Source organism: Rhinoderma darwinii, chromosome 2 (assembly GCF_050947455.1).
Source record: "Rhinoderma darwinii isolate aRhiDar2 chromosome 2, aRhiDar2.hap1, whole genome shotgun sequence".
Classification (NCBI taxonomy): domain Eukaryota; kingdom Metazoa; phylum Chordata; class Amphibia; order Anura; family Rhinodermatidae; genus Rhinoderma; species Rhinoderma darwinii.
The window spans coordinates 308,300,110-308,325,079 of record NC_134688.1 but is presented as its reverse complement, the minus strand read 5'-3'; the positions used below and the strand labels follow the sequence as shown (position 1 = coordinate 308,325,079).

The following is a 24,970-nucleotide window of genomic DNA, read 5'->3' as shown; positions in this document are numbered from 1 at the left end:
TCAAGAGGTGGTTATCAAGAAACAAATTTTTAGGGACCAAGAAGGGGGGGCACCCAGTACTTCTGGAAGCGAGGCCACACGCATCGTACCAGAGCAAAACTTTCCAATAGAAGTTCCCCAAACTGGCAAGAAGGGAAAAAGTCAAAAGAGGTGCAAAGTCTGCTATAAGAGGGGGATAAGGAAGGACACAATATATCAATGTGACACGTGTCCCGAAAAACCAGGGCTCTGTATGAAAGAGTGTTTTTAAATTTATCATACATCCCTTGATTTTTAATCTACCCCAGTTTTACTTACCCTGATGCACTCCGCACAGCTTATCCCCCTCATCTTTCCCTTCTAAGCCCTGCTGCGTGCCCAGGCAGCTGTTAACAGCCACATTGAGGGTATTGCCATACCCGGGAGAACGCACATTACAGTTTATGGGGTGTATGTCTCCGGTCAAAATGCTCACTACACCTCTAGATGAATGTCTTAAGGGGTGTAGTTTTTAAAACGGGGTCACTTCTCGGGGGTTTCAACTGTACTGGTACCTCAGGGGCTTCTGCATACATGACTTAGCACCAGAAAATCCCCAGTAGGCCAAATGGTGATCCTTTCCTTCTGAGCCCTCCCATGGGCCCAAACAGAAGTTTATCACCACAAATGGGGTATTGTCGCACTCAAGGCAAATTGGGCAACAAAATGGGGTATTTGAGAAATTTTGAGCTAAAACTACATCTTATTGGAAAAAAAATTACATTTTTTTTTAATTCCCAGCCCAATTAAAATAAATTCTATGAAAAAACGGTGGGGTCTAAATGGTCACAACACCCATAAATGAATTCCTTGAGGGGTGTAGTTTCCAAAATGGGGTCACTTCTGGTGGGTCTCCATTGCTTTGATACATCTGGGGCTCTGCAAATGCGACATGGCACCCAAAAACCAATCCAGCAAAATCTGCACTCCAAAGAACACACAGTGCTCCTTTCCTTCTGAGCCCTCCCATGGGCCCAAACGGCAGTTTATCGCCACAAATTGGGTTTTGCTGCACTGAGGAAAATTTTTGACATCTTATTGGAAAAAAAAATATTTTTTTTTAGTTTCACAGCCCAATTCAAATACGTGCTGTGCAAAAAATTGTGGGGTCAAAATGGTAACAACAACCATAAATTAATTCTTTGAGGGGTGTAATTTCCAAAATGGGGTCACTTTTGGGGGATTCCTACTGTTTTGGCACCTCAACACCTCTTCAAACCTGGCATGCTGCCTAAAATATATTCTAATAAAAAAGAGGCCTCAAAATGCACTAGGTGCTTCTTTGCTTCTGGGGCTTGTGTTTTAGTCCACGAGCACACTAGAGCCACATGTGGGACATTTCTAATAACTGCAGAGTCTTAACAATACATATTTAGTAGTGGTTGTCTGGGAAAATCTTCTGTGTTACAGAAAAAAATTTAATAAAATTGAAATTCAGCAAGAAAAAAGAAATTTGCAAATTTCACCTCCACTTTGCTTTAATTCCTGTGAAATGCCTAAAGGGTTAAACAAACTTTCTAAATGCTGTTTTGAATACTTCATAACTGAGCAGGTACCTTAAAAAGAAGGCATTTGACATTTTCTTCAAAATATGAGAAATTGCTGTTTATGTTCTAAGCCTTGTAACGTCCAAGAAAAATAAAAGAATGTTGAAAAATAATGCCAATCTAAAGTAGACATATGGGAAATGTGAACTAGTAACTATTTTGGGTGGTATAATCATCTGTTTTACAAGCAGATGCATTTAAATTCAGAAAAATGCAATTTTTTCTAAATGTTCTCTAAATTTCATACAAATAAACACTGAATATATCGAGCAAATTTTACCACTAACATAAAGCCCAATGTCTCACGAGAAAACAATCTCAGAATAGCTTGGATAGGTTTAAGCATTCCGAAGTTATTACCACATAAAGTGAAATATGTCAGATTTCAAAAATGGGCTCTGAGCCTTAAGGCGCAAACTAGGCTGCGTTCTTAACCTGTTGCCGACACTGGACGAGAATGCTCGTCCTGAGCGGCGGGTACTTCGCGCATTAGTACGAGTATTCTCATCCTGTGTGACAGTCGTCTGTGCGCGCGATCAAGAGCAGGGCAACAGCTGTAATACACAGCCACAGCCCCGCCCTGACAGCGGAGAGAAGAGAAACATCCTCTCTCCGCCGTTAATCCTTTTAATGCCGCGATGAAAGCTGATCGCAGCGTTCAAGGAGGGGGGACTGCACTCTGATCGTGTCACAGAAAATAACTGTGACATGATCAAAGCCCATAACTTGTATGGCCAGACAGCTCAGGGTCCATAGAAGGACCCCAGGGCTGTCTGGACATATTTCCTGTTGTTAGGGCATACTGAGCTATGCCCTAACAACTGCCTGTGTACAATCAGAACACAGGCTAATGTACTAGCATATAGATCTATGCCAGTACATTACAGTTGAAAAATCAAAATCAAAATGAAAAATCCCTTTATGGGATTTAAAAAAAAAGTTAAATGAATGTACATTTTTTTAATGATAAATAAATAAATAAAAAGTAAAAAAAAAATACACAGGAACACATTTTTTATAATACATAAACTTTTTAAAATATAAGTCCCAAAACATGAAATAATATAGACATATTTGGTATCACCACGACCTTAACAACCTGTACAACAAATGTATAACATTATTTATGATGATCGGTGTATGGTGTAAAATAAAAAAATATTAAAACTGCAGCGGAACTGCTATTTTTCTCCATTTTCGCCAAAATAAAAATTTATATAACAAAGTCTCATACAACTACGTCGTACAAAAAATGTAAAAGTTATGAGCGTCGGGATGCAAAGAGGGAAATATAAAAAAAATTGTTCTGTCCTCAAGGCCAAAATTGTCCATGTCCTTTAGGGGTTAAGGGGTTAATGTAGATGAATTTAAAGTTATGCATCTGGGTGCCAACAACCTGCATGCATCATATGTTTTAGAGGGAGCTACACTGGGGGAGTCACTTGTTGAGAAGGATCTGGGTGTACTTGTAGATCATAAACTAAATAACAGCATGCAATGTCAATCAGCTGCTTCTAAGGCCAGCAAGATATTGTCGTGTGTTAAATGAGGCATGGACTCACGGGACAGGGATGTAATATTACCACTTTACAAAGCATTAGTGCGGATATTACCACTTTACAAAGCATTAGTGCGGCCTCATCTAGATTATGCAGTTTAGTTCTGGGCTCCAGTTCATAAAAAGGGTGCCATGTAGTTGGAAAAAATACAAAGCTAATAAGGGGCATGGAGAATCTAAGTTATGAGGAAAGATTAAAATAATTAAACCTATTTAGCCTTGAAAAAAGACGACTAAGGAGGGACATGATTAATTTATATAAATATATTAATGGCACATACAAAAAATATGGTGAAATCCTGTTCCATGTAAAACCCCATCAAAAACCAAGGGGGCACTCCCTCCGTCTGGAGAAAAAAAGGTTCAATCTGTAGAGGCGACAAGCCTTCTTTACTGTGAGAACGGTGAATCTATGGAATAGTCTACCGCAAGAGCTGGTCACAGCAGGGACAGTAGATGGCTTTAAAAAAGGCTTAGATCATTTTCTAGAACTAAAAAATATTAGCTCCTATGTCAATTCCCTTGCTTGAACTTGATGGATATGTGTCTTTTTTCAACTATACTAACTATGTAACTGAACCTGTAAAAAAACTATTATCATATTTACCTTCCTGGGTCTGTGACAGCTAACTAAGCAGTGACAGCTCTAAGCTGTCATTGGTTAGTTTACATCACATGGTCCCAGGTTACCTCATTTACCTCATTTCCCTATCAGTGATTAGTTCCCTGAGCCTTGTAAGGGGCGAAGGATCACCCGTGATGCGCCAGAATTTTGGTGCATCTCGGGTGCGCATGCCGCTATGAACCTAATGCTGAACTCCTTTAGATTCAAAGGAATCCCCACGCTAGGAGTTTCCAAGCATCGGCCTGGGATCACCATTTAAATTTGCCGTTGATGCAGACATGGTCTTTTCTGATCGGGCCTGCTCCAGTGGAACAATGGCAGATGGCGCAATGACGTCATTGCACCACCTGCGCAGCGAGAAAAGCGCTGAATGGTGCGGAAGGGAACTGATGCTTCCCTTGCCTCACCTGCGCTTCTAATTGTGTTTGCTTCCTAAGGACATAGGCACAATTGAAGTGACCCTCTGGTCCCAGGGACTGGGACATACAACATAGTAAAATAATAAATACTTTACCTGGTGCATTCCAGTTGTGACGTGGATCCGCCATTACCCTCAGCGCTGTCCAGAAATGGCTGCAGTGCTACTTAAAACATGAGTCTGAGCAGAGCCAACCTTAGGTTGGATGGAGCCCTGTGCAGGAGTCTCTAGTCCTGCCCTCCAAAAACCAAAAATGAAACACATATATACTGTACATACATAAAGGCACATATTTAGACACAAAGGCAAATAAGCACATATACACACACACACACACACACACACACACTGGCACCAGTGGCGTAACTACCACCGTAGCAGCCGTAGCGGCTGCTATGGGGCCCGCGGCATGAGGGGGCCCGTGTCGCCCGCCGGCACGGGCCCCCACCATGGCCAGAGGCTCCGCTAGTTGCCGCTATGGCTGCTACAGCGCGACGCCACTTAACACTACGGCAGAGCAGGGAGGTATCTCCCCGCTCTGCCATTAAACAAAAGACATGTATCCCCTATCCACAGGATAGAGGATACATGTGTGATCGCTGGCATTGACAGGGAGAACAGGGGACTGAAAGTCCCCCAATGTTCTCCATCACAAACCTCGGACTTCCGGGGTCTGTGTCGGCAGCTCTGTAGAAATGAATGGAGCGCCGGTCACGCTTATGCGCATGCGTGACCAGCGCTCCTTTCATTTTTATTGAGCTGCGCAGACGCCGGAAGTCAGAGGTTAGTCATGGAGAACTTCGGGTTAGCGCCATACAGCCCCCTCTGTAGATAATGCCATACAGCCCCCCCTGTAGAGAACGCCATACATCCCCCCTCTGTAGATAACGCCATACAGCCCCCTGTAGATAACGCCATACAGCCCCCTCTGTAGATAACGCCATACAGCCCCCTGTAGAGAACGCCATACAGCCCCCCTGTAGAGAACGCCATACAGCCCCCTGTAGAGAACGCTATACAGACCACCCTGTAGATAACGCCATACAGCCCCCATGTAGAGAATGCCATACAGCCCCCCTGTAGAGAACGCCATACAGCCCCCCTGTAGATAACGCCATACAGCCCCACTGTAGAGAACGCCATACAGCCCCCCTGTAGAGAACGCCATACAGCCCCCCCTGTAGAGAACGCAATGCAGACCCCACTGTAGAGAACGCCATACAGAGTCCCCCCTGTAGATAATGCCATACAGCCCCCTTTGTAGATAACGCCATACAGCCCCCTCTGTAGATAATGCCATACAGCCCACTCTGTAGATAACGGCATACAGCCCCCGATGTAGATAATGCCATACAGCCCCCTGTAGATAACGCCATACATCCCCCTGTAGAGAACGCCATTCAGCCCCCCTGTAGAGAACGCCATACAGCCTCACTTTAAAGAACGCCATACAGCCCCCCCTGTAGAGAACACCATACAGCCCCCCCTGTAGAGAACGCCATACAGCCCCCACTGTAGAGAACGCCATACAGAGTCCCCCCTGTAGATAACGCCATACAGCCCCCTTTGTAGATAACGCCATACAGCCCCCTCTGTAGATAACGCCATACAGCCCGCTCTGTAGATAACGCCATACAGCCCCCCTGTAGATAGCTCCATACATCCCCCTGTAGAGAACACCATACAGTCCCCCTGTAGATAACGCCATACAGCCCGTAATCACGTAATCATGTTTTCAGTACGTGACAGTTGTCCTGCAGCGAGGCAGGGACTCCTAGCATCGTACATAAGTATGATGCTAGGAGCCCGGCTCCCTGCACTGTGTTCGGTCCGGTACTTGCGGCCGAAATACGTCCGTATAATACGGACGTAATTAGTGTGTGTGCACATACCCTTACACCACAGATAACACACAGTAATAATTCTGAGTACAGATAATTTAGTGGATGTAACCTGCAGTCCTATGTAACACTACAGATAATGCACAGTGATAATTCTGAGTACAGATAATATAGTAAATGTTACCTGTAGTCCTATGTAACACAACAAATAACACACAGCGATAACTCTCTGACTACAGACAACGTAGTAGACAATACCTGCAGCCCTATGTAACACCACAGATAGCACAGTGATAACTCTAAATACAGATAATTTCATGGATCTGACCTGCAGTCCTATATAACACCATAGATAACTCAGTGATAAGTCTCTGAGTACAGATAATGTAGTAGTGTTACCTGCAGTCCTATGTAACACCACAGATAACACACAGTGATAACTCTGAGTACAGATAATGTAGTAGAAGCATACACACAGAAACATACACACATACAGGCACATATATAGGCACTTACATACACAAATACATGCACAGAGACACATACACACATATTGGAACATATACACATACAGACACATATATAGGCACTTAGGTACACAAATACCGACAGAGACACATTGACACACATATTGGAACATACACACATACAAACAAACACAGACACATATACACAGTGACAAATATACACACACATAGACATATACACACACAGAGACACATATACACACATATTGGAACATATACACATACAAACACAGACATATATACACAGAGACACATAGACACACACATTGAATACAGTTAATGTAGGTCTGTTATCTGCAGTCCTATGTAACACTACAGACAACTCAGCGATAAATCTGAATACAGATTATGTAGTAGTGTTATCTGCAGTCCTACGTAAAACCACAGATAACACAGTGATAACTCTCTCAGTACAGATAATGTCGTTGATGATACCTGCAGTCCTATGTAACACCACAGATAACATATAGTGATAACTCTGTGAATACAGATAATGTAGTGGATGTTAGGGCCTGTTCACATCACTGTTGTCCTTCCGATTAGGGGTTTAGTCTGAGGTTTCCATCAGGTTAAGCCCTCAGCGGAAAGGCAAATGGAAACCTCAGCTTTCATTTCCCTCACCATTGAACTCAATGGTGAGGAAACCTAGCTAATAGCCTCTGTCTGTCACCATTGTGATAGGGTTCCGTTGTTCTTGACGGAACCAAAAGCGTAGTCGACTGCGTTATTGATTCTGTCAAAATGACGGAACCCTGTCACAATGGTGACAGACGGAAACCATTAGTTCTATGTAACACCATGGATAACACATATAACACCACATATAACACAGTGATTGCTTTCTGAGTACAGTAAGGCTGGGTTCACACGACCATGTTACGTCCGTAATGTACGGAACGTATTTCGGGCGGAAGACCCGGACCGAACACACTGCAGGGGGCCGGGCTCCTAGCATCATAGTGATGTACGATGCTAGGAGTCCCTGCCTCGCTGCAGGACAACTGTCCCGTACTGTAATCATGAAATACGTTCCGTACATTACGGACGTAACATGGTCGTGTGAACCCAGCCTTAATGTAGTAGTGTTTGGTGCAGTCCTATGTAACACCACAGATAACACACAGTGATACCTCTCTGAGTACGGATAATGTAGTGGATGTTACCTGCAGTCCTATGTAACACCACATATAACACAGTGATAAATCTCTGAGTACAGTTAATATAGTAGTGTTACCTGTAGTCCCATGTAACACCACAGATAACACAGTGATAACTCTCTGAATACAGTTAATGTAGTAGTGTTATCAGCAGTCTTATGTAACACTACAGATAACACAGTGATAACTGTCTGAGCACAGATAATGTAGTGGATGTTACTTGCAGTCCTATGTAACACCACAGATAACACAGTGATAATTCTGTGTACAGATAATGTAGTATATGTTAACTGCAGTCCTATGTAACTTCACAAATAAAACACAGTTGTAACTCTGAGAACAGATAAGGTAGTAGTGTTACCTGCAGTCCTATGTAACACCACAGATAACACAGTGATAACTCTCTGAGTACAAATATTGTAGTAGTGTTACCTGTAGTCCTATGTAACACCACAGATAACACACAGTAATAACTCTTTGAATACAGATAATGTAGTAGTGTTATCTGCAGTCCTATGTAACACCACAGATAACACACAGTTGTAACTATGAGTATAGATAATGTAATATTGTTACCTGTAGTCCTACAGATGTAGCCGCCTTTACCTTGACTTTTAACGCATTAAAGAGGCTCTTTCACCAGATTTTGCAACCCATATCTCCTATTGCAGCAGATCGGCGCTGCAATGTAGATAAGAGTAAACTTTTTTTGGTTTTTTTTTGGCCAAGTTATGACCATTTTTATATTTATGCAAATGAGGCTTTTTAAAGTACAACTGGGCGTATTTAAAGTTATGTACAAGTGGGCGTGTATCGTGTTCGTTACATCTGAGCGTTTTTACTTCTTTTACTAGTTGGGCGTTGTGACTAGAAGTGTATGATGCTGACGAATCGGCATCATCCACTTCTCTTCACAACGCCCAGCTTCTGGCAGTGCACAGACACACAGCGTGTTCTCGAGAGATCACGCTGTGACGTCACTCACTTCCTGCCCCAGGTCCTGCATCGTGTCGGACGAGCGAGGACACATCGGCACCAGAGGCTACAGTTGATTCAGCAGCAGCATCAGCGTTTGCAGTTAAGTAGCTACATCGACTTACCTGCAAACGCCGATGCTGCTGCAGAATCAAATGTAGCCTCTGGTGCCGATGTGTCCTCGCTCGTCCGACACGATGCAGGACCTGGGGAAGTGACGTCACAGCGTGATCTCTCGAGAACACGCTGTGTGTCTGTGCACTGCCAGAAGCTGGGCGTTGTGAAGAGAAGTGAATGATGCCGATTCGTCAGCATCATACACTTCTAGTCACAATGCCCAGTTGTACTTTAGAAAGCCTCATTTGCATAAATATAAAAATGGTCATAACTTGGCCAAAAATGCTCGTTTTTAAAAAAAACAAAAAACGTTACTCTTATCTACATTGCAGCGCCGATCTGCTGCAATAGGAGATAGGGGTTGCAAAATCTGGTGACAGAGCCTCTTTAAATAAACAATGGCTGGATCTCTTATCTTGACTTTTTCAATTACTTTTCAATGGCTTTTGTTGTGTGATATCACGCTGCAGCAAGTTATCAGAGTCAAGTTAAAGATGGCTGCATTCGTTTGTAACACCACAGATAACACAATGATAACTCTTTGAGTACAGATAATGTAGTGGATGTTACCTGCCGTCCTATGTACCACCACAGATAACACACAGTGATAATTCTCTGAATACAGATAATGTAGTAGATATTACCTGACAACGTATGTAACACTATAGATAACACACAGTGATAACTCTGAATACAGATAATGTAGTAGTGCTACCTGCAGTCCTATGTAACACCACAGATAACACAGTGATAACTCTCTGAGGACAGATAATGTAGTGGTTGTTAGTGGGTATGTCTTAGAAGCGCTGGTGTAGCCACCCCCCAATGCCCTGTGAGTGACCTGACCGCCGGTCGGTCAGGTCACAAAGTAAAATTTTTTTAATAAAAGAAAAAACGATCCTGCAGCCACCCCGTCTTGCTGGGCGCCCTAGGCCTAATGGCAAATAAGGGCCTGCCTTTATGGCTGCATGCTTTTGCAGGTAAAGGGCCATTTTACCCACAATATCGTGTGGCCGTTAAAAGGCTATTTGACAGTCGCGCCGAACATGGTGCTGGTGCGGTTCTGGCCGCGTCATAACCGGGTCAGGGCCGCTCTGTTTGGACTAGCCCTAAATCTCCTATGCGTTAAATAGTGACAGGTCATTAATTTTATAACTTTGGCAACGTTTACCTGTGGCTTCATCCACTTTGACTTCTGCTTCAAGTTCTAGTGAGATCCTTGTCACTTCTCTATTGAGTGCAGACCGTGAGCTGCGGCCTCTAGCCTTCCAAGAAGAGTCACACTTCAAATGAATATAGGTCAGCTGACAGTCTGAACAGGGTGCTGCTGCAGCTGAGAACAAAAAAAATGTTATACGAGCGTGCTAAGGAAAAGTATAGCCCTGTTTCTGTTTTTCCGTCCCTCCCTGATATAATGCTCCTCTTCTAATATTTATTCTTGCTACTTTTCCCACCATTCCTTTTCATCCTCTCTTCCTACCACTTTTTTCCTTCTCCATTTCTCATACTTCCATGTCTTGTGTTTTCCTCCCCTCTTGTTGATCTGCCACGCACTCGCAGGCCACATCTGGAATCCTTAAGTTTGAAGGAAGCTTTCTGTTTAACGGGTGACACCATAGTCTCTAATATTAAAATATAAAAAAAATAGCATTAGGACTGCAAAAAGATATATTTATATATATATATATATATATATATATATATATATATATATATATATATATATATAAAAACAAAGGTATACTAGTATACTGTAGGACAATGAAACCAAGTTAGATTTTCTAAACTTAAATGAAGGAATTAAATATTGCCAACAGGTTCCTTTGACTATGCCATGACCACATAATGAGTATTTGTTGTCGAATCCACGCAGCATAGTACAGTACAATTTATTTAAATGGGGTATCATAAATCTTATTGCATGGTGCACAAAAAATCAGCGTGATACATTTTGCTAAGGATTGTAGCCTGCTTCCACAGTGGACGTTTTCTGCTGCATAAAAACATGGTCTAATTGACGTTCAACCGAACATTCATGAAGTAGAGAATATGAGGGCTCCTGTACACATCGAGGTAATGTTCTGCGTGGTCAAAAACGAAGCAGCAAAACAGCATGTGTTCTTACAGGGAATTTCCACCATTTTTTATGCAGTATTTGGCCACGGGTAAAACATGTTCATAACGTGTTTCACCGTGTGTTTTCTGACAGCCTGCCACATTACTGCAATGTGTATGAACACCCTAAGGGTATGTTCACACGCTTAACAAAAAACGTCTCAAAAATACGGAGCTGATTTCAGAGAAAACAGCCTCTGATTTTCAGGCGTTTTTGAAGCCGAGAATGAAATTTGGAGCTTCTTTTGAGGCTTCTTTTCAGACGTTTTTTGAGGTTCTTTTTGAGGCGTTTTTCATAGTGTTCAATGGGAAATCAGCTCCTAAAAATGCCTCAAGAAGTGACATGCTACTTCTTTTTACGGAGCGTCTTTTTACGCTCCGTTTTTTGACAGCGAAGCGTAAAATAAAGGCTCGTGGGAACAGAACATCGTAATTTCCATTGAAAGCAGTCTAAGCATTGAAAATAGGTCGTGTGAACCCAGCCTAAGGCCTTATTCCGTTGAAACAACAGCCGTCACAGGGACCTATATAATGCAATGTGGCCGTTGTTTCAACGGACCGTGTGAAGGGTCCGTGAGAGAATAGGACATGTCGTATTTTATCACGCTTCACGCATCCCTAGATGCGTGAAGACTATGGGGGATGCGTGATATTGCATCCCGCAAAGCACATATGAACCTCGGATGTGAAAAACTGCAGTTTTTCACGTCTGAGATGCGCAACGCCCGTGTGAATCTAACAGTCAGACTCATTTTTCTGCAGTGGAAGCAGCTGCCTGCCTTGCAGAGAGACATATACTCAAAACTTATTGTTTTCTTAATAAGGAAAAACACTTTAAACGAGTGCTACCAGAAAAAAATATATAAAATGCCCTTTAGTGACCATTAAAAATGTGAAAACCGGATTTAATATCTTACTTTTGTGTCTATATGATCAAAGGTCCTACTCCTGAGGCTGCACTACTGAGAGATTTTTTTGTATGGTGCAGTGTCAGAGGCTTTGGTGGGCTGAAATCACCATTAACCTCTTCAGGACACAAGCTGTTTTGGCGTTGTGGACACAGACGATTTTTTCAAATCTGACATTTTAGTTTATGTGGTGATAACTTTGGAATTCCTTTTCTTATCCAAGCGATTCTGAGACTATTTTCTCGTGACATATTGTACTTTAAGATAGTGGAAAATTTGGTCAATAAATTCAACACTTATTTGGGAAAAACACCAACATTTTTAGAAAATGTGCAAAAATTTGCATTTTTCTAAATTTTAATGTATCTGCTTGTAAAACACATAGTAATACCAAAAATATATACTAGTTAACATTTCCCATATGTCTAATTTATGTTGGCATTGTTATTTGAACATACTTTTATTTTTCTAGGACGTTACAAAGCTTAGAACTTTAGCAGCAATTCGTCACATTTTCAATAAAATGTACAAACCTATTTTTTGTGGACCAGTTCAGTTCTGAAGTGGCTTTCAGGGCCTTATATATTAGAAAGTTCCTATAAATCACCCCGTTTTAAAAACGGCACCCCTCAAAGTATTCAAAACTGCATTCAGAAAGTTTCTTAACCTTTAGGCATTTCACAGGATTTAAAGCAAATTAGAGGTGAAATTTACAAATGTCACTTTTTTCTGCTGAAATTCAATTGTAATAATTTTTTTTTTTGTACCACAGAAGGTTTTACCAGAGAAATGCTATTCAATATTTATTACCCAGATTCTGTAGTTTTTAGAAATATCCCACATGTGGCCCTAGGGCATGTTCAGACGTGGCAGAATTTTTCTGCTGCAAATGTTGCTGAAAATTCGCAACGAATTTGCAGCAACATTTTCATATTTGACAGGTAACTCAGATGTTGCAGATATCACAGCAGACTTGCCACAGATTTCAGCCTTTGCATTGGAAAGGCTGAAATCCGCAGTGAAATTCTGCTGCTTCTCCACAACAGAATGTGCATGATGCAGCACTGTCATTTTCCGCAATGTCTGACCTAAGTTACCTAAAAATGTATAGAAACCAATTAAAAAACGTCTGCTGCAGATTTCCACTGCAGACTGTCTGCAGCGGAATTCAACAGCAGTTCCACCACGCCTGAATGTGCCCTAAGGGCATGCCCAGACGTGGCGGATTTCTTCCGCCACTGTCCGCATCAATTCCACAGATTGCAGATTCTGTTGCGGCTTTGCCTAAAATGGGCATTAAATTGATGCGGACTAGCCGTTGCGTATTGAGGGGAAGAGGGCTTCCCTTCTCTCTATCAGTGCAGGATAGAGAGAAGGGACAGCCCTTTCCCTAGTAAAAGTAACAGAAATTCATACTTACCCGGCCGTTGTCTTGGTGACGCGTCCCTCTTTCGCCATCCAGCCCGACCTCCCTGGATGACGCGGCAGTCCATGTGACCGCTGCAGCCTGTGATTGGCTGCAGCCGTCACTTGCACTGAAACGTCAATCTGGGAGGCCGGACTGGAGGAAGAAGCAGGGAGTTCTCGGTAAGTAGGAACTTCTATTTTTTTTACAGGTTGATGTATCTTGTGATCGGAAGTCACTGTCCAGGGTGCTGAAACAGTTACTGCCGATCGCTTAACTCTTTCAGCACCCTGGACAGTGATTATTTACTGACGTCGCCTAGCAACGCTCCCGTAATTATGGGTGCACACACGTAGTCACCCGTAATTACGGGAGCCCCATTGACTTCCTCAGTCTGGCTGTAGACCTAGAAATACATAGGTCCAGCCAGAATGAAGAAATGTCATGTTAGTAAAACCAATACACTCCGCAGCACACATAACATCTGCGGACTTCATTGCGGAATTTTGACTCTCCATTGAAGTCAATGGAGAAATTCCGCAATGAGTCCGCAACAAGTCCGCTACACGTCCGCAACAACCATTGTATGCTGCGGACACCAAATTCCGCGCCGCAGCCTATGCTACGCAGCGGAATTGTCCGCAACATGTAAATGAACACAACTAAAAAGCTGTGGACGGTAATGGAGAAACGTGTACGCTGCGGATTTCCGCTGCGGACAGTCCGCAGCGGAATTCCAGAGCAATTCTGCTACGTGTGGTCATGCCCTAAGTGTGCTAATGGACTAAAACGCAGGCCTCAGAAGCAAAGGAGCACCTAGTAGACTTTGGGGCCTCCTTTTTATTAGCACATATTTTAGGAATCGTGTCAGGTTTGAAGAGGTCTTTGGGTGCCAAAACAGTGGAGACCCCGAAAAAGTGACCCCATGTTGAAAACTACACCCCTCAAAGAATTTATCTAGGGGTAAATACCCCATATGTGGTAATAAACTGCTGATTGGACCAACGATAGTTCTCAGAAGGGCAGGAGCGCCATTTTGATTTTGGAGCAAAGATTTTGCTGGAATGGTTTTTGGTGCCATGTCGCGTTTGCAACGCCCTGTGGGATCAAAACAGTGGGCCCCCGTAAAAGTGTCATTTTGGAAACTACACCCCTCAAGGAATTTTTCTAGTGATATAATTAGCATTTAGACCCTGTAGGTCTTTTGCAGAATTTATTAGAATTAGGCCGTGAAGAATGTTGAATGTTTTTATTTTCAGAAGGGATAAAGGAGAAAAAGCACCCCAACGTATGTAAATCAATTACTCCCAAGTACGGCAATACCCCACATGTGGTCATAATTATTTTTTTTACTTAGAAACTAATTAACCCTTTCAGGGCTAATCCATTTTTTGCCTTTTCATTTTCGTTTTTCAATCCCCGCATTCCAAGAGCCATAACGTTTTTATTTTTCTCTCAATAGCATGGTGTGAGGGCTTATTTTTTGTGTGAGAAGTTGTAGTTTCTATTGACATCATTTAAAGTACCATATAATGTACTGGGAAACTGACAAATAATTCAATGTGGGCTGAAATGGGAAAAAAACTGCTATTCCTCCATTGTTTTTTGCGTTTCGTTTTTACGGCTTTCACTGTGCAGTAAAAAGGACAACTTAACTTTATTCTGCAGCTCAATACAATTATGGTGATACCAAATTTATATAGTTTTTTTTTATATTTTACTACTTTTACAAAGAAAAACTATTTGTTAAAAAATAATGTTTTGTTTCACAACATTCCGAGAGCCATAACTTTTTTTATTTTTTAGTCGATTGAGCGTTGTGAGGGCTTATTTTTTTGCGGGAGGAGCTGTAGTTTTAATTGGTAACATTTTTTGGTACCTATAAATTTTTGATCACTTTTTATTACATTTTTTTTATAGAGCTAAGGTGACCAAAACAATGATTTTAGCGGTTTAAATTCTTTATTTTTTACAGGGGTTCACCGTGAGAGTTAAATAATGGTATATTGTAATATTTTGGACTATTACAGATGCAACGATACCAATTTTGTTATTTTTTTTAATTCTTTACATTAGTGGAAAAAGTTTTTGTTTTTTTTTGCTTTTAATTACTATTTTTTTTCACTACTAATAACTTCATATAATTTTTTTTTATACATTTTATTAGTTCCCCTAAGGGACTTGAACCAATGTATTGCAGTATATTCTAATTTTTACAAGCTTCTGTAACAGCAGGATCGCTGTTTCTGTCCGTTAGTCCCGGGTTTCAGCTGTAATATACATCTCACACCCGCAGCATATCGAGCGGGCTTAGCACGTGAGCCTGCTCCATACATCACCCCCCCCGTACCACAACATGCTATTATGTCATAGTACGCGAAGAGGTTAATGCGCAGTGGCTGGTGTAAAGTGAAAATTGCAATTTTCCAATGATATGCCATTTATGTGCACGATATATGTGTCCAGTTGTGCCACAAATACCTCAGAAAATGTTAAGAGGGTTCTCCCGGGTACTGTAAATTGTTGCTTGGGCACGCTGTAAGGTTCAGAAGGGAAGGAGTGCCATTTGGCTTTTGGAGCACAGATTTAGCTTGGCAGTTGTTCTGTTTGGGGTGTTGCTGGTATTTCAGTTTATAATGTGCGTGCAAATGTATGCTGTGCGGAGTAGATCAGGGTATAATACGAGGGTATAATAATGTGGTAAATAAATAATAATCCACATATATGTTGCCAATGTCCCACTGATAAATGGTGCCCAATCTTATCCACTTTTGGAACACTCTGCACATTTTGTGTAACCATATTCTGCGAGCCAGAATTTTTTTATTTTTTCTCCAACGGAGCTGTGTTAGGGCTTATGTATTGCGGGACAATCTGTAGTTTGTATTGGCACCATTTTGGGGGTGCATCCAATTTTCTGATCACTTTTTATTCCATTTTTTGGCAAGCAAGGTGCTGGTCAATACAATTATGGTGATACCATATGTTTTGCAGTGTTTGCACAGTAAAATCACTTTTTTAAAAAGAAAATATATATTTTTTGTGTCACCATATTCTAAGAGCCATTACTTTTTTATTTTTCAGTTAAAAAAGCTGTGTAAGGGCTTGTTTTTTGTGTGACGGTTGTAGTTTTTATTGGTACTATTCTGGGGTGCATGCTACTTTTCGATCACTAATTATTCTATATTTGGGAGAGATGGTGACCAAAAAATATAGAATCTGGCATTGTTCTTTATTTTATTTTTTTGCGGTGTTCACCGTATGGGAACAATAACCATATAGTTTCATAGTTTGGGTCTTTACGAACGCGGTGATACCAAATATGTGTACTTTTTTTTAACGTTTAGATTTTTTCCTATAATAAAATTCTTATTAAAGGAAAAAGCAAGTAATTTTAGTTTTTTTAACTTATATATTTTATTTTTACAACATTCTTATTAACTTGAACACCAGCAGCATGGTTTGCTGCTATAATACATTATACTACCTATCTAGTGTAATGTATTATAAATGTCAGCATGACGCTGACAGTCATGCTGACAGGAAGCCTATGAGGACAGGCTTCCGTACATGGCAGATCCGGAGGCCATTGCCTGGCCTTCAGTTGCCATGCCAACCATTGGCACCCCCCGCAATCGCATTGTGGGGTGTGCCAATCTGCTGCAAACCCCTTAAATGCTGAAATCAGCGGCAATAGACCGCTGACCGGCGAGGACGTACAGTTGCGTCCTTGTACGGGTAGGGGTTAAGATCCATATTTGCCATATTCAAGCCACCATGGATATAGATACCAATGTAAATGGGGATTTGAACTCAAACATGGAATCCATGTCAAAACTACACCCAAATATATCACAAGGGGGCATGTTGTCATCAGAATCTTTCAGTAGTGCAGCCTCAGGCTTTGTCCCTGTAATTTAATCTTAGCTCAGTAGTTAGATATTAAAACATGTAGATTTTGTATATATATTTCTTATTATAGCTAACAAAAAGAATGGTATTTGCAGAAAGTTACCAATACAATGTTGGCTTGTATTCTGTTTAGAATTGAAACCAGGTCTCACTGCTGGGGCCCCACAGCTGAACATGTAACTGCTGTCAGAATCTGTTTATAATATAAAAAAAAGAGTGGAAGAAAGAAAGAATAACAATTTTATAAGTAAATAAATAAATCTATTATGCATAAAATACTACTAAAATACTGCATGCTGCTGGGGGATCGAAGATGGAACATATTGTGAAGTGAAGGGGGATTGTCTCAAATATTAGAAAGCATGGCTCGTATTTAAAGAGGCTCTGTCACAAGTTTATAACTGCCCTATCTACTTCCTAATCTAATAGGTGTTTTAAAGTAGATAACAAATAATTTTTTTGTTTTTTTGAAAAACGTTTATTTTTAATCCAAGTTATGATCATTTTTAGTTTTATGCTAATTTGTTAAAAATGCCCAACTGGGCGTTTTTTTTTACTTTTCACCAAGTGGGCGTTGTAAAGAAAAGTGTATGACTCTGACCAATCAGCGTCATACACTTCTCTTCATTCATGCCCAGCTTGTTTCACAGCACAGCATGACCTCACGAGATCACGCTGTGACGGGACTTCCTCCCGCAGGTACTTCACCGAAGCGATGGAAGAATCAACACACATCGTCTCCAGCCGTGCCAGGACGTTTATCCGAATCTGCAGCAGCTGGAGGCGATGTCTGTTCAGTCTTCCATGGCTCCGATGAAGGTCCTGTGGGAGGAAGTACCATCATGCTGTGCAGTGAAACAATCTGGGCATGAATGAAGAGAAGTGTGTGACGCTGATTGGTCAGCGTCATACACTTTTCTTTACAACGCCCACTTGGTGAAAAGTAAAAAAACGCCCAGTTGGGCATTTAGAAAAAAATTGCATAAAACTAAAAATTATCATAACTTGAAAATAAAAGTTTTAAAAAAAAAACACAAAAAAACCCTGTTGTTATCTACATTACAGCGCTTATTAGATTAGGTAGAAGATGGGGCAGTTATAAACTGGTGACAGAGCCTTTTTAAATAATTATGTCGATAACTTGGCTGAAAAAGACGTGTATAATTATATTTATAGATATCATATCTACTCCAATATATATATTGAACATTTACATGAAATATATTAAAACTGCATTATCTTTCAAGTTTTAGCAAATAAAAGTTGTACTGCATAATGTTTACTCATTGTATACTGATTGACATCGATGAGCTCTTCACATTTCGGCCGCAACAGTATAAACACTCAGCATTAGGCCTTATTCACACGAACGTGTTATACTTCCGTGCTACGCGCGTGATTTTCACACGCATCGCACGGACCTATGTTAATGAATGGGACCGTTCAGATTGTCAGCGAATTTCACGCAGCGTATGTGCGCTGCATAAAACTCACGACATGTCCTATATTTGGCCATGTTTCGCGTACCATGCACCCATTGAAGTCAATGGGTGCGTGCAAATCGCGCACGGCACACGGAAGCACTTCTGGGTGCCGCTCGTGATTTGATCTAGAGTAGTAAAATAAATGAATGAAAACAGAAAAGATCCACGTGCTTTTCTGTTTGTAAACATAAAACCAGAGTGTCATAATGATGCCGGCTGCGCGAAAATCACGCAGCCGCGCACCATATGCTGATGCCACATGGAACTTTTGCGCGCGCAATACGGACAGGTCCGTGTGAATAAGGCCTTATCTGTATATAGATACCCTGTACACGCCCCTATCTTGTTAAAGGGCTTTTCCCATCTCAAAAAGACTGAGATCCCAACAATCCTGAGAATGTAGGGGCAAAAGCGCTGCTTAAGGCTAGATTCACACACATCATTTTGCTGCGTTTTTGTGTGTTTTTCGTGGAATTTTTATTGGCAGTTTTTGTGGCATGTTTTCATGCAATTTTAAGTACAACCAGAGGTTACATTAAAGTCTATCCTAAAAAAAAAAAATTTACTACACACAACTGCGTTTGGTTTTTTGGCATTTCTGAGGCAATATTGCGGTCAGTGGCGTTTTATTCCAAACCCAGAATGCTCCGGGTAAGGTGTTTTTTCAGGCGTTTTCCCATACGCGTCTCTATAAAAATGCCAGAGAATTTGTGGGATTTAGGAATTTGGAGAGCAGCAGTAAAAATATCTGACAGAGTGACTAGAACATCTTTGTAGCAGATTCAGGACTCAGTATTGAAAATGGCCATGGCGGTGGCTGAAGAAAGGACGATTGGCTAATCAAGTTTATCTGGCAGAGGTCGCTGAAATTTATCTCATAGTCCAAGTTTGGGTTTTAATGAAAGTTTTTCAAAGCTGGCATTGAATAACTATGTGTTATTTGGTTTTATGACACTTAGGGCTTATTTAGACGAACGTGATATACGTCCGTGCAACGTGCGTGATTTTCATGCGCCTCGCACGGACCTATGTTAGTTTATGGGGCCGTGCAGACTGTCCGTGAGTTTCACGCAGCGTGTATCCGCTGCGTAAAACTCACGACATGTTCGATATTTGTGCGTTGTTCGCGCATCACGCACCCATTGAAGTCAATGGGTGCGTGAAAATCACGTGCAGCACACGGAAGCACTTCCGTGGGACGAGCGTGATTCGCGCAACAGCAGTAAAAAGTATGAATGAAAACAGAAAAGCACCACGTGCTTTTCTGTTTACAAACAGAGTGTCATAATGATGGCGGCTGCACAAAAATCACGCAGCCACGCATCATATGCGGCTGACACACGGAGCTGTTAAGTACCTTTTGCGCGCGCAAAACGCCGCATTTTTTGCGCGCCCAGAACGCACACGCTCGTGTAAAACCAGCCTAAGGCCTTCTTCACAACGTGCTCAAGAAAACCAACACGTTTTATGTATATTTTCGTCACGTTTATTTGGTGTATAATTAGGACTCCCATTGACTATGAGAATTAGGTGCATTTTTGGCGTGTTTTACGCACCAAAGAATTGACCTGACACTTCTTTATTTATGCAATATGTTTTTTATACACGCGCGTGTAAAAAAGCATCGTATGCACTACCAGTGCGCTTTCCCATTTCTCAAAAAATGCGTTGAATACACGCTGTGTGAACAGGGTCTAATTATGTTAAAGGCTATGTACACCTTTGAAATAGTTTTTTTTCTAATATGTACAGTGAAGGAAATAAGTATTTGATCCCTTGCTGATTTTGTAAGTTTGCCCACTGTCAAAGACATGAACAGTCTAGAATATTTAGGCTAGGTTAATTTTACCAGTGAGAGATAGATTATATTAAAAAAAAAAAGAAAATCACATTGTCAAAATTATATATATTTATTTGTATTGTGCACAGAGAAATAAGTATTTGATCCCTTTGGCAAACAAGACTTAATATTAATATTGGTGGCAAAACCCTTGTTGGCAAGCACAGCAGTCAGACGTTTTTTGTAGTTGATGATGAGGTTTGCACACATGTTAGATGGAATTTTGGCCCACTCCTCTTTGCAGATCATCTGTAAATCATTAAGATTTTGAGGCTGTCGCTTGGCAACTTGGATCTTCAGCTCCCTCCATAAGTTTTCGATGGGATTAAGATCTGGAGACTGGCTAGGCCACTCCATGACCTTAATGTGCTTCTTTTTGAGCCACTCCTTTGTTGCTTTGGCTGTATGTTTCGGGTCATTGTCGTGCTGGAAGACCCAGCCACGAGCCATTTTTAATGTCCTGGTGGAGGGAAGGAGGTTGTCACTCAGGATTTGACGGTACATGGCTCCATCCATTCTCCCATTGATGCGGTGAAGTAGACCTGTGCCCTAAGCAGAGAAACACCCCCAAAACATAATGTTTCCACCTCCATGCTTGACAGTGGGGACGGTGTTCTTTGGGTCATAGGCAGATTTTTCTTCCTCCAAAAGAGCTAAATTTTAGTCTCATCTGACCACAGCACCTTCTCCCAATCACTATCAGAATCAACCAGATGTTCATTTGCAAACTTCAGACGGGCCTGTACATGTGCCTTCTTGAGCAGGGGGACCTTGCGGGCACTGCAGGATTTTAATCCATTACGGCATAATGTGTTACCAATGGTTTTCTTGGTGACTGTGGTCCCAGCTGCCTTTAGATCATTAACAAGTTCCCCCCGTGTAGTTTTCGGCTGAGCTCTCACCTTCCTCAGGATCAAGGATACCGCACGAGGTGAGATTTTGCATGGAGCCCCAGATCGATGTCGATTGACAGTCATTTTGTATGTCTTCCATTTTCTTACTATTGCACCAACAGTTGTCTCCTCACCCAGCGTCTTACTTATGGTTTTGTAGCCCATTCCAGCCTTGTGCAGGTCTATGATCTTGTCCCTGACATCCTTAGAAAGCTCTTTGGTCTTGCCCATGTTGTAGAGGTTAGAGTCAGGCTGGGTTCACACTACCTATTTTCAGGCGTAAACGAGGCGTATTATGCCTCGATTTACGCCTGAAAATAGGGCTACAATACGTCGGCAAACATCTGCCCATTCATTTGAATGGGTTTGCCGACGTACTGTGCAGACGACCTGTAATTTACGCGTCGTCGTTTGACAGCTGTCAAACGACGACGCGTAAATTGACTGCCTCGGCAAAGAAGTGCAGGGCACTTCTTTGCAACTTAATTTGAGCCGTTCTTCATTGAACTCAATGAAGAGCAGCTCAAGATTTACGAGCGTCACAGACGCCTCGCATAATACGAGGAGGAGCTTTTACGGCTGAAACGAGGCAGCTGTTTTCTCCTGAAAACAGTCTGTAATTTCAGCTGTAAAAGCCAGCTAGCGTGTGCACATACCCTCAGACTGATTAATTGAGTCTGTGGACAGGAGTCTTTTATACAGGTGACCATTTAAGACAGCTGTCTTTAATGCAGGCACCAAGTTGATTTGGAGCGTGTAACTGGTCTGGAGGAGGCTGAACTCTTAGGGCATGGCCACACGTGGCGGATTTCCTCCGCAACTGTCCGCATTAATGCCGCACAGAATCTGCGTTGCAGATTCTGCTGCGGATCTGCACAAAATGTGCAGTAAATTGATGCGGACTAGCTGCTGCGGACTGCGGTAAAAGTACTTCCCTTCTCCCTATCAGTGCAGTATAGAGAGAAGGGACAGCACTTTCCCTTGTGAAAGTAAAAGAAATTCATACTTACCGGCCGTTGTCTTGGTGACGCGTCCCTCCTTCGGCATCCAGCCCGACCTCCCTGGATGACGCGGCAGTCCATGTGACCGCTGCAGCCTGTTATTGGCCTGTGATTGGCTGCAGCCGTCACTTAGACTGAAACGTCATCCTGGGAGGCCGGACTGGAGACAGAAGCAGGGAGTTCTCGGTAAGTATGAACTTCAATTTTTTTTTACAGGTAGCTGTATATTGGGATCGGTAGTCACTGTCCCGGGTGCAGAAACAGTCACTGCCGATCGCTTAACTCTTTCAGCACCCTGGACAGTGACTATTTACTGACGTCTCCTAGCAACGCTCCCGTCATTACGGGAGCCCCATTGACTTCCTCAGTCTGGCTGTAGACCTAGAAATACATAGGTCCAGCCAGAATGAAGAAATGTCAAGTTAAAAAAGCAAAACGCATCCGCAGCACACATAACATGTGCATGACAGCTGCGGACTTCATTGCGGAATTTAGAATCTCCATTGAAGTCAATGGAGAAATTCCGCCATGAGTCCGCCACTGCTCCGCAACAGACAGAGCATGCTGCGGACACCAAATTCCGCTCCGCAGCCTATGCTCCGCGGAATTTTACCCCTCGTCTAAACGAACACTTCTAAATAGAAGTGGAAGGCAATGGAGAAACGGCTCCGCTGCGGATTAACGCTGCGGAGTGTCCGCAGCGGAATTTAAGTGAAATTCCGCCACATGTGAACCCAGCCTTAATGGTTGGTAGGGGATCAAATACTTATTTCTCTGTGCACAATGCAAATAAATATATATAATTTTGACTATGTGATTTTCTGTTTTTTTTTAAATATAATCTATCTCTCACTGGTAAAATGAACCTAGCCTAAAAATTCTAGACTGTTCATGACTTTGACAGTGGGCAAACTTACAAAATCAGCAAGGGATCAAATACTTATTTCCTTCACTGTATCTAAGGGCTGATTCAGACGAACGTGTTTTGCATCCGTGCCGGCCGCGTGGTTTTCACGCGGCTCGCGCGGACCTAGAGAAGTCTATGGGGCAGTGCAGACAGTCCGTGAGTTTTGCGCAGCGTTAGTCCGCTGCGTAAAACTCGCGACATGTTCTATGTGTCGGCGTTTCTCGCGCATCACGCACCCATTGAAGTCAATGGGTGTGTGAAAATCACGCATGCCCCACGGAAGCACGGGACAAGTGTTATTTGCGCAATAACAGTAAAAGAATGAATGTAAACAGAAAAGCACCACGTGCTTTTCTGTTTACAAACATCCAAACGGAGTGTCATAAAGATGGCGGCTGTGTGAAAAGCATGCAGCCGCGCATCCATATGAACAGGGCACACGGAACTGTGAAGTTTCTTTTGCGCACGCAAAACGCAGCGGTTTTTGGGTGCGCAAAAACGGCACGTTCGTCTGAATCAGCCCTAACACTGAGATCAGGTCAGCGTGACTGACGGGTTCAGTAACAGACTGTCTATGACACACAGGGTAGAGCTGTTAACGATCACATCTAAGTTCATAACTTAGATGTGATCGATAACAGGTGGATCTTGCATGGACCCGCTGTCACTGAACCCATCAGTGCTGCTGACCTGACCGATACAGGTTTCAGCGCTAGATACAGCCGCTCTAAAAACTATTTTTAATAAAAAGTATTTAGAAAGTTGCACAAATAATACTGATAGACATTTTTATAGAAAAACAAACAAAAACAAAACGGTTTTAAAAGTGTACAGAGCCTTTAACACAATTAGGCCCATCAATGGGAAAGCGCACTGGTAGTGCATGTTTTACACACGCGTGTTTAGGGAACACGTCACATAAAAAAAGAAGTGTTAGGTCAATTCATTGGCGGGGAAGATAAAGAGACAGGCTGTTCTTTGAGCGAAGGTGCCAGCTCTTAGGCTGGGTTCTCACGGGTCGGATACGCTGCGAATCAATGTAGTATGGTTTTCCAGGCAGAATATCCTCTGCGGAAAACAGCGCTAGAAAAAAAAGTTTATGCTTCCCCCGGTCGTAGTCATGGTGACGCGCCCCTCCTTTGCCGTGCAGTGTGGCTTTCGGAGATGACGCTGCAGCCCATGTGACCGCTGCAGCCTGTGATTGGCTGTAGCAGTCACATGGGATAAAACATCATCCCAGGAGACAGGCCTCAAAGAAGAACACAAGAAAGCGCTGCGATTCCCCCACAAAAACGCAGCATAAATTGACATGCTGCTGATTGAAAATCCGCACCACAGGGCAATTTCTGAATGTTTTCGCTGAGTTTTTTCCCCGAAACGTGGGCATGAGATTTTCTAAATCTCATTCACTGCCGCTACTGTATGCACACAGAATTCCGTTGTGGAAATTCCGCAGCTTTCAGGGTACGTGGGAACCAGGCCTTAATGTTGATTATATTTTCCCAATTTTTTTTAAAGTGTGCGTATGCTTCAAAATAAATTACGGTATGGCATCAGTGGTCGATGTGTTAGCTTAGTTGGCTAACTGATGATTTGCAAATGCCTGACAGATGGTCCTCACTTTGCTTCTGCGATGCCTAGGCAACAGAAAGTTGGGACCCCTCCTTCATACCAAAGAGTAAATTGTAAATTCCCTGGTGGTCGAGGGCAGTGTAGGCATTA

The 24,970-nt window shown here is 42.3% G+C and overlaps 1 protein-coding gene across 1 annotated transcript in view; it reads right to left on the bottom strand.

Moving 5' to 3' along the window:
* Nucleotides 1-24,970, bottom strand: part of SCUBE3 (signal peptide, CUB domain and EGF like domain containing 3) — a 127,935-nt gene that overhangs the window by 41,429 nt on the left and 61,536 nt on the right. Inside the window, exons 13-15 of the mRNA XM_075853524.1 lie at nt 17,227-17,316; nt 10,292-10,405; nt 9,955-10,116 (exon numbers count right to left, since the gene is read on the bottom strand). Of these exons, the coding sequence (XP_075709639.1) occupies nt 9,955-10,116; nt 10,292-10,405; nt 17,227-17,316 (366 nt within the window). The remainder of the gene's footprint in view (nt 1-9,954; nt 10,117-10,291; nt 10,406-17,226; nt 17,317-24,970) is intronic.